We start from the raw sequence: 10,831 nt of genomic DNA on the forward strand, positions 1-10,831 counted from the left end.
ACAGGTCGACTAGCCGACCCTCCCCACGGTTTACTTTAAAAATTGCTCATTTCATTGTGTGATTATTTTTTTGCTTTGTGTTTATTAACTGGTTGAGTTCATAGCAGGTTGCTGAGTCTGTTTTGCATGATTGGTTAGATTGTGAGTAGCACTGGAAACCCATGTTGCTGCGTCTGCTTATGTTGTTGTTTTTCGGCTTTGCCTTTTTAGCCCTCTCCCTCGCGTCTTACACACACTAGTTTCAATATTGCGTCACATATGGCAAAGCTGTCAAGTCTCACACAATGAGTGTGAGATCCACACATTTGCCTGACTTCACACACACACTCAGGCCACACATGACATTCCTCACGCAGAAACATGACAAAATCCACGGCACCCCTCTATACCAGTATTCAAATCCACCTGGCCCCATAGGATTGTGCTAATTTTTAATCACATACTCACTTCTATAAGGAAAACCCCTATTATTATCTTCATCCGTCACTTTATACATGTTATAATAATTAATACTGTATATTCTTCAGTGATGGTATCAAGGTGTTACTTGATTATATCTGTAATACTTTACCGGCTGGTTGTGCTGTTCTTTTTACATCTCTCTTTGCAGGTGAAGAAGCAGACTGAGGTTATATTGTTCTCTCCCTTTTCTCTCCTTTTTCTTTCACCTTTTCTCCCTTTTTTTCTTTTCTACCTTCTTGTTTCAGTGTCCATAGAACATAAAATATTCCCCGCAAAAATTATAATAAAGCTTCTAGCATGTATAAATGAAGCAGAGTACTATGGCGAATACTTTCTGCTTGTGAAAGTAAATCTGTTGGGCTCTTTTTGGCGTTAAGACAACAATTCTTATTGCCACATTGCCAGACAGGACACTATAAAAATAAAAATAAAAAAAAGGATTGAGCTGATTTTTGACTGGCCTGTCCTGTCTTTACCAGTGACTTGATTTTAATTTGCCAATCTGGTGTGTAAGTGTGTAATGCCTGGTAGACACAATGCAATTTTTGGCTGACGCAGATGAAAGACGAGGACTGAAGGAAGATGGTGGAGAAATCTTTGGTTGTGGCTTTAAATGTGTGGTTTTACATCATCTTGGGGCCAAAGATAACCTGTCATCACTATCAGCCAGTGTCGAATATCTAGAATCAAACTCTCACAGTGTGACGGCTGCTACAACCTACATCTACTAATCAGAGATTATGAGTTGAGAGGCTGCACAGGTTCTGAAAAGGTTCTTTATACAAACAAAGAATAATATAATACGTTTTGGATTTGTGAGTCAATTCCTGTCAGGAATAACCTGTCCTGTTTGCTCAGATCAGACAAGTTTGTTTGATGGGAGCAAATAAACCGCCACACGGAGCATTGGGGGCTGTGAACAGGTGCCTCTTTATCAGCTGCATGCATGTCAGATTGCACGCCAGCCACAAACTGCTGACAACTTTCATTATTGTTTTCTTATTGTGGTAGCCTAGATCAAGACTGATAAATAATTTCAACTCCAACGTATTTTTGTGTCCTGTTGGATTTTTTTTTCTTCTTGCGCCTGGAGCGGACGTTGATGCACTGAATTAGAACATTTTGTCAAATCTCTATTACTTATTGTTTATGAAAGGACATTTGATTAAACAGTTTCATCCAAACAGAACTCTTTAATTTATTACTGTACTATTATTATTTTTTTTTTACTTATTTGATCGGTTTTGCTTCAGATGGATTTGGGATCGAAGAGTGTAATGTATGTAGCTGAACAGCTGATTTTGTTTGTCTATCTTAGCTGGTGCTGTATATGGATGACACTGATGAAGTTGCTAATTGTTGTACGTCGTAAGCGATTTAGTAGTAAACGGTAATCATACATTGCGTTCACATCAAACTTGATATTTTACGAAAAACTATTAAATCCACATCACACAGTGATAATAGTGTTATAAGGCAGCTAAAATCAAATAGGGTAAGAAGGCCATTAGGCATTGCTACATTGTCTTTTTTTCTATTAATAATTAATTGGTTGGTTTTTCATTTGTTTGTCATAATCTTCACTATTATATGTTTGTTAATGAGATAATGGCCGACAGTGGTTGTTAGTTAGGTCCAGAGGACCACGTGGTGCTGATTTTAAGGAAGCCTTGCTTTGGTCAGTCTGCCCCAGGGCAGCTGTGGCTACAAACGTAGCCGACCACCGTCAGCGTGTTAATGTGTAAATGAATGGGTGAATAACTGAAAGTAGTGTAACGCGCTTTGGGGTCTTGATAAAGCGCCGTACAAGTGTAGGCCAATATTTATTTATTAGTATTTATTAGTTCAGTGGCTCATCAGTTAGATTATTAAACTTTTCCGTATGCTTGGTAGTTTAGGTGAACATTTCTAGTGTAGCTATAGAGTTCATTACACATTTTGACTGTAGAGTAGAACTATTGTGTTACAAAATTACGATGCTTTGGAGATACGTTTTTTTGTGTTTGTTCTGTGTATATGGGCAGTGCTTACTGATTGAGAACGTCAATGCATGAATTCACTTCTTTACCTGTTGTTCTATATTACCACCTAAACAGACTGGTATTCACATGACAATACCTGACAAAGTTGTTGACATATTTGTTTGGCTGATGGTAAATGGTAAATTTATAATTTATTATTTTTTTTATTTGTTTAGCGCTTTTCTTGTCATTTTGTCATGTTTCTTGTCTTGCCACTGAGAGTGCATTATACTATAGCCACATTCATACAATTGCATTCACTCATGCTTTGACCTATGTAGATTGGTAGGCAACTTGTGACAAGGCAAAGCTGGAATCAATCACAACCTTCCCATTGCAAGACAAGTACCCATTGAGCCACGTCGCTTAATGATTTAATCAGGTAAGGCAAGGCAAGGCAAGGCAAATTTATTTATATAGCACAATTCAGTACAGAGACAATGCAAAGTGCTTTACATGATTAAAATATTGGAAGATAAAACAGAATAAAAGCAAGTAGGGATAGTGTAGAAACAAAAAAAGAACATTTGAAAACAGTAAAACATTTTAACTTGAACATTCAAAGGCAATTCTAAACAAATGTGTTTTTAATCTTGATTTAAAGGAACTCAGGCTTTCTGCACTTTTACAGTTTTCTGGAAGTTTGTTCCAGATAAGTGGAGCATAGGAACTAAATGCTGCTTCTCCTTGTTTAGTTCTGGTTCTAGGTATGCAGAGTAGGCTGGAGCCAGAAGACCTGAGTGGTCTGGAGGGTTTATACGCTGATAACAAGTCTGTGATGTATTTAGGTGCTAAGCCATTTAGAGATTTATAGACTAATAGAAGTATTTTAAAGTCTATTCTCTGAGATACAGGGAGCCAGGTGGTGCCACAACTTGCTAATTTTGACTACAAAAGAAAATATTCTGACGTCCTTGATAGTTTTAAGTAAGTTAGAATAATTTTAGTACGATGCTCAACATTGCTGAGCTTTTTCTCCTTTTCTACAAATACAGCCAGTTTGTGTGTTTATCTCTATTGGGTGTTGTTAAACACATGAAAACCATGATTCTAACATCCTTTAAATTAGATCAAGATATAATTCAGTTGTGAAAAACAAGTTATGGAAAAATAACCAATAACATTCAGCTCCCTTTTTCCTCATACTTGACACGCTATACAAAGTATTAATTCTAACATTAATCTTTTAATTAATCAGAAAAACCCTCCAGGGGCGTCAGACAGCCAGGTGAGGGCTGCTGTGCTGATGTCTTGTTTGAAAGAAGATGGTTTTCACCCTGAAATATGTTCAGCTCCTGCCAGCAAAGACAGCAGCAAGTCGGGGAAAAGTCCTGAAAGATGCCCACAGGCTGCTGGCAGAGTTAGCGGCCTGCATCGACATATGGTACATCCCCACCATATGTCCACACATACGAGCACTGCCACACACAAATGGCTGCTATGAAGTCTTCCCTGGGCTACACACACTCACAGCTTGACATCTTTAAAAAAAAACGTATATTAATATATCAGAGGTTGACTGTAGCTTCTTTTGTCGATGTTATTTATTACAATGCACCCGTTTCTAGAGCTTTTGTAAGTTTTTGCAGCATTATTTTTAGATAATGTACAAATTGTAAAATTGTTAAGGTCATCTCTTCATTACCAGGAATTATAATGTCTGTTGTTAAACTATATGATATAATTAAATATAAACTTGTTCCCTGTGACAAAATACCTTAATAAAAACTTAAACACAAAACTTTGTCTGAAAAACAATTCAAAATTTCCATGTTTAAGGTTGAAAACTTTAGGATCCCGTTACTTCCTGTAGATGTAGCTAACGATGAGGAGGCTTTATGAAAAGAAACAGTTTGGAGATTTTAGCTCAAGTTTGTTTCCGTTTTGATGTTCTGACTATGCCGGTTAAAAGGATAACAATTTTAATGAATACCATTATTGACTCCTCACCATACCAAAAATAGTAAACATAGAAAAACCACAGAAGGCTCTATCCATTAAAGGCTTGAAGGGGAAAATATAAAATGAAGACACGCCCACAAAAAGCAAAATTGGATGAACCCTTTGTCAAAGTGGATATGATTTGCAAAAACATAGTCAAAGTTATGCAAACATAATAAAGAATACGTGGAAATGTCAAGAGACCCAACAGTGGTAAAGTAGTAGTATTTCCTAAAAATTAGGAAACATTAATTTCACATTCTGAGGAAATTGCAGTTATTTACCTGCCCATTCAAATGGACATCACACATCACATTATCATCTGTTCTCGAGAATACCTCAAGAGCAGTAAGTGCAAAACACACTTTCATTCATTCATTAATTTCATGTAATTAATTCACAGTTTACATGCAGCTGAGGCATCTTTTTTTTTTTACATTTAGTATATTTTTCATTTAATAACACTGAAACACAGCACATGACTGAATGATCTGCATATAGACTGCTGGAGATAATATCTAAGTCAAATGAATGTGATGCTAAAGACACAATTAGAAAAGTTAAGCTGAATTAGGTAACAGTTTTGTTTTCTGACAGACTAATCAATTGATTAGAGTTTTAAAGACAAAATAAAGCAACATATCAGACACCGAAGTTCCTTAACTGTAACAACTGTCTATTGTATTTAGACGTGTATATTACACAGTTAACATACACAACTAATGTTGAACTAAAATTAATGACTAATTTTAGTGCAATCATTTTGTTATATATTTTTTTCTTTTTTTGTTTGTTTTGTTAAATATTTGTTGTTAAAATACAAGAGCTGGTTGACGAATGAATGAGACAAGAGCATGCAAAAGCCCCACCTGGGATAATTAAGCCAAGGTTTTTTTTTTTGTTTTTTTTTGACTGAATAATATTGGAAAATGCTAAAATAGGTAGCCACCTTAGTTTAAAAACATTTTTTATATATTTTTATTGTCTATAGACTATTTGGTATTATTTGTCACATATGTGTTATTATGTTATTATATTACACATAAATGTGTAATTTACTAAAACCATTAGAGTTAAGTTCCAAATAGTTCATAGTATGGCAGGTTTAGACTTGAACATACTTTCATTTGACCAAGGAGTATGTTTCTTACAGGAAATGAGACAGATTTCTTTAACAAGTCAATAAAACTAAGTCAATGGAAGAACCAATTTAAAAATATATACTATCTGATTTTATTTACATGTATTTAAAAACAATAAAATCATGTTCAAAAATCATTTATATCCTTCTGAATAATGATGGATTTAAAAAAAATGGTATTACAGTAATAAAACCTAATTTATAATTGCAAAACACTTATAGAATTTTTCCACTGGTATTTTGGCATTGTGCTATGGTTGTGAGCTCAATGTGCTTGAGGTTGGAAGGGCTCTGTGCCATCACCCTAATCTTTAGCTCTGTCCAAAGACTGTCTATCAGAATTAAGTCAGGACTATAGTTAGGCCTTTCCTAAACATTAATATTACCTTCAGTTAGAAATAAAATACCATTTTGGCCAAATTAAAAGTTTACCTTTAATTTAAATCTGGCAAGGGTTGTTGATAATGGCATAATGCATGAAAGTGTAACATTTTAGTGTAAATGCTGTGATTTGTAAAACCTTGATGCTTTTAATCATGGTTTCCATTCTGTGAGGATCTCATATCAGTCCATGATGAGTCCTAACAGAGTTGTGTTTGTGTGCATATTGTGTGAGACAGAGCATGAAGTTTCCAAACTGACTCCTGCATGGTGTGGGCAGCAGTGTGGAGATGAGGTTGTGTGATCACATCAGGTCAGTGTGGGCAGTATCTCCAGCTGGCAGCTGGAATTGAAGAAAGAAGGGGGGGGAATGGTGGAAGCCAGTGCTAGATTGAGAGTTGGGACGCCTGAGGAGGCAGCATATGATCTGCTGGGGTGGTTTTGGTGTGAATGTGCCACAGCGTGTGAATTTGTGTGTGTGATTTACCATATAAAGTCGGTGCAGTGGCTGCAGAAGGTGGGCTGCTTGAAGAAGCGTGCTGTGAACTGATGGTCTTTCACCTCGACAATCCTCTTGTGTTTGAGTGCTCCCTTCCTCTGAAACACGGGCACCCTGGGCGGAGGGGAGAGGGGCGAAGGCAGCGCGGAGGATGGTGATGTGGGGGAGGCCAGTGTCAGGGGGGAGAGGGATGGGGAAGGGGACACCGGGGTGGACATGATGTCTGTGAGATGTGGCAAGAGGAGGCTGAGAGCTGTGCGTTAGAGAATGTGGAGAGGGGGGCAAGGACACAGAGGACAACGGACATAATAGGTCGTGTAGAGACATGAGTGATATTAATGGAAGCCAGAATGTAGGGTAGGAAGCAGAGAAACAGTGGTGTGATGAAAGGAAAGATTGAGAAGAAGAGGATAGAAGGAGTGTAGAGAAAGCGACAGGTAGAAACCGGAAGAAAAGAAAAAGAGAAAGAAGCATAATGAAGAAGACAGGGAGGTTAATTCAAACACAGAGAAAAAAGTCTCCTGAGAAACTCTGAGAAGCTAAACAATTAGCTCAACTCGCTGTGTGTCCCACATACTGGCTGTCCATCCAGCTGCACCCCTCATATGCTATGAATATCCACACCCCACCCACCCCTCGGTCGTTATGTCAACTACCTCCTGTTGCCATGTCAACAACACCCCACCAGCTGCTCCACTATTGGAGCCTGCATCCTCTCGTCGTTTCTCTGCCTGCCCTTATTAGCAATTAGTTCTATTTCTACAGAAAAGTTAGGACCAGAATAACATGTGCGAGTCTGCAGGGAACGGGGCGTGCAGCGGAAAAAGTGCAAAATGGCAAATCTTGGATGGAGGAAGTGAGCTGCATGCTGCTAAATGATAAATGAAATGCCAGCCGAAACTTAATGAATAAATAAATAAGATTGTAGCAAAAAAAAAAAAAGATAAATGATGATGTTTCAGCAAAGAAGTGGTTAATAAAAAAATGAATGAAAATAAAAATGGTTAACTGTTAAAAAAGAAATCTGGTGAAAATCCTTCAGACACTTGCAGCAACCTGTACTAGAAAGAAGGAAAATTCCAAATACCTTAGTCTGGGGTATTTCTGAAGAAAATTGTCGCCAGTGACAGTTGTCCCCTCGTCCTCTCCTTCACTCTTCGCCTGAATGCCTTCAATTAAAAATCTGGGTGCACCTGTAGCAGATCAACTCAAACAGGAAAAAAACAAAAAGAAACAAACCCCCAAAAAGAGGTAGAGAAGCCAGAAAAACCAATGGGTAGGAGAGAAAAAGCAGCTCAAGAAACGAAAAAGAACAAAAAAAAAAACCTTCAAATGAGCGCAACAGGCAATTTGACTAGTTCAAATTCTCAAAGAGGCAAATACGGAGGATTGAAGCGGTATATATCCGTTAACCCAGAGGCAGGGTGAGTAGGAGTACGGGATGGAGAGGTGGTATTCTCTTTCCAAGATTGATTCTGTTTTACGAGGAAGATGATGAGAGATAGAGAGAGAATCAGGGAGAAAGAGAGAGTAGGAAAAAATAGATGAAGAGAGAGAGAGCTAGAGAGAGGAGAAAGATTGAGGGGAATAGGCGGCGATTCATTTTGAAATCTGGGTTACTTCTCTCAGGAGAGGGTGAGGGAACCACAGCAAGGAGGACAGAGGAAGCAGGAGCTGCCATTTTGCCACAATCAGTACAGTAAGGAAATTGAAGTGCCAACTGGTTCCCACTTCCTTTTGTGCCAAACAGAAGGAGGAAGAGGGAGAAGAGAGGGAGAAGAGAGGGAGAAGAGAGGGAGAAGAGAGGGAGAAGAGAAGGAGAAGAGAGGGAGCGTTCTGCATGGACCAGAAAAGATCCAAGAACACAAGAGGTGGAGAGTCCAAGCAATGTTCAGTTAGGTTCAGCAAAGCTTGGATCTGATTGACAGAACGATCGCCAGGCCTGCAGAATGAGCAGTGGCAGGACGTCCACTGCATATCAACGACTTGAGATCAGAACAAGTGGTGACATGATAACAGCACCCCACTCTGTCCTGAAACCAGGTCAGCTGAGCCTGATGGGAATGGTAGTTTCCTTCTTAGAGGGCATGGCGGGCTATCGATTGTAAATGTATACACCCACACATCCAAAAAACTGTCACAAATAAGGTCATCATTCAAACTCAATAAGTGCAGCTATTTTTCTAGTTTGTATGGCATGGTTTAAATGGGAGGAGGAAAAGTGATATAGAGATACATTGTAAGAGCAGTAGGTCAAGGTGGTTTAAATACTCTGTTCTAGTAAAAACCCAAATTCCTAATTTAAACACATTTATTTAGTAGATGAAAGAAAAAAAAAAACACATTATGAAATAGTTATTTAAAAGGAAATTGTTGATGATACACTTCTTGCCACACCTTAAAGATCTTTTAAAAAATTTTAAAACTATTCTGTTCAGCCGTGTTTTACTTTACTTTTGAGTTTATCAGGTTTCTAGGAGTCTTTGACTATTTAATCAGGACTTTCAGTTTTATCCGGGCATAAATATCATATGGCGCAAAGACCCATTTCTTTTAACTACACGTTATTGAAGTAATGCAGAATTTATGCTGATCTTCATGAGAAGCGATTATAAGAAACAGAGCCCGCTTTGACATAGACCGTATAAGAGGGTGCTTAGGGGGTCCCCTGCTGGAGGGTGCTGCTGATAACGGCATAATTTACAAAAGCCCAGTGTATCAAATATGAACAAATATATGCTATTTAAGGGGTTAAATGACTAAAATTGGCTAAAACAAAGATAATCTGGTAGCCTTTCCCTGTCCTACAAAACTCACTGTTATGATGTGTACAACAGGTTCGGAGAGCTATCACTTTAAAGTGTGAAAGTGCAAGGTGTGGATTTCCACAATTGCAGATAACCTAAATTAATTAATTGAGACTTATTTTATGCTGATTACATTAAGAATATAGCTATGTGTAAGGTTGGTTTGGTTAGCAGTTCACCCCACCAAACTGCATTCAGAAGCGCCTCAAAAAATTCAAACATAGTATTTGCTTGACTGCGACTAAGCCCGGGTTGGTTCCCCTCACACACTTGCAGACTCTAGTCTTCACATTGTCTCACATTTTCAGACTTTTACACCCACTCTCCGCTCACTGCAGTTACTTCAGACTGATGCAGACTTTCCCCGACTGGGAATTGGGGATACAGTCGAGTAAAAATGTGTGTAGTCTGTACCTAGCTTTAGAAAAAAAAGGTCTTTATGTCCTACCATCACAGTTATAGGAACGTGTACTTTGCTAAATGCTAGTGGGGCTTTACCCAGAACCCTATCAGCAACAAACCATGAAATAGAGGATGAATGCATGGAAAAGCAGTTCAGCAGACTCCTGTTAAGTATGGGGAAAGATCTGTGATGCTGTGGGCCTGTTTTTCTCACAAATGCCTTGGGAGCCTTGCTAGAGGGAATGGCAGGCAATTTTTAAAAAGCATCCCAGTCTCAAAGCTGAAAATGGGTCATCAGTTCTCTCAGGAGGGATGCATAATTTGGGAAAATAAACATAGAAATGGTTCCCCAGATTCAAAGAACCCTGTCTTTGTGTGCTCCAACCCTGTGAAATGTCTTGGAGAATGCTAAACTCTGCCCTACCAACAGAACGGGGGGATTTAAAGTATTAATAGTCAGAGTAAAGGGTGCAGCAATAGCTTAAAAAATCTCATCTAGGATTTTTTTTCACCATCACTTGATATATGGACTGAAATGCAAGGTTGGTTTTTTGAATTATTCAAAGTGTCTTCCCTCTTACAACCACAAGTGAAGTCACAAAATACGCAGACAGAAATGAGAATAACTATTCCAATATTCAGTGTTTTTCTTTTTCTTTTAGACTTTGAATCATTTGCTATATAAGTTATAGTTTAGTTATCTATCATTAGGAAGCACGTGCTATTTTCCTGTTGAAACATTTCTGAACTGAAGTAAGCCAACCTTTTAGGGAGTGGGAAAGACTACCACAGTGAAAAATAACTGTGGTACACACACACACACACACACACACACACACATCCATCATGTGTATATATATATATATATATATATATATATGTATGTGTGTATATATATATATATATATATATAAAAATAAAATCACAAGTTGTAACCAATTTATTTTTTCTTAAGATCACACTGGCATAATAATTTGCATTTTAGAGCCACTGCCTGCCATGAAAAGTCTGATGTGTGTATGTTTCTAAGTTAATCTTTTTTTGAGTGCATGATAGATAAGCATTTTAGAAACAGGAGAATAGAAAAGATGGAGATGAAGTAAAAGAGGCATTGAGATAGGTGAAGTGCATATTATTAATATGTAGTCTAAGAAAATTGCCAAAAAGATTTAATTTA

The 10,831-nt window shown here is 37.9% G+C and overlaps 1 protein-coding gene across 3 annotated transcripts in view; it reads right to left on the reverse strand.

Annotated features, from left to right (window-relative positions):
* The window catches only part of prkcg (protein kinase C, gamma), a 41,370-nt gene extending 30,903 nt beyond the window's left edge, over nt 1-10,467 (reverse strand). The window contains exons 1-2 of one of the 3 annotated variants that reach the window (XM_021322897.2): nt 7,533-10,467; nt 6,434-6,698 (exon numbers count right to left, since the gene is read on the reverse strand). In XM_021322897.2, the coding sequence (XP_021178572.1) occupies nt 6,434-6,663 (230 nt within the window). In that variant the 5' untranslated portion in view covers nt 6,664-6,698; nt 7,533-10,467. The other 2 variants (XM_036135008.1, XM_012875206.3) reach the window with 2 other exon arrangements.
* Between the last annotated feature and the right edge of the window lie 364 nt (nt 10,468-10,831).

This window comes from Fundulus heteroclitus, chromosome 3 (genome assembly GCF_011125445.2).
Source record: "Fundulus heteroclitus isolate FHET01 chromosome 3, MU-UCD_Fhet_4.1, whole genome shotgun sequence".
NCBI lineage: Eukaryota > Metazoa > Chordata > Actinopteri > Cyprinodontiformes > Fundulidae > Fundulus > Fundulus heteroclitus.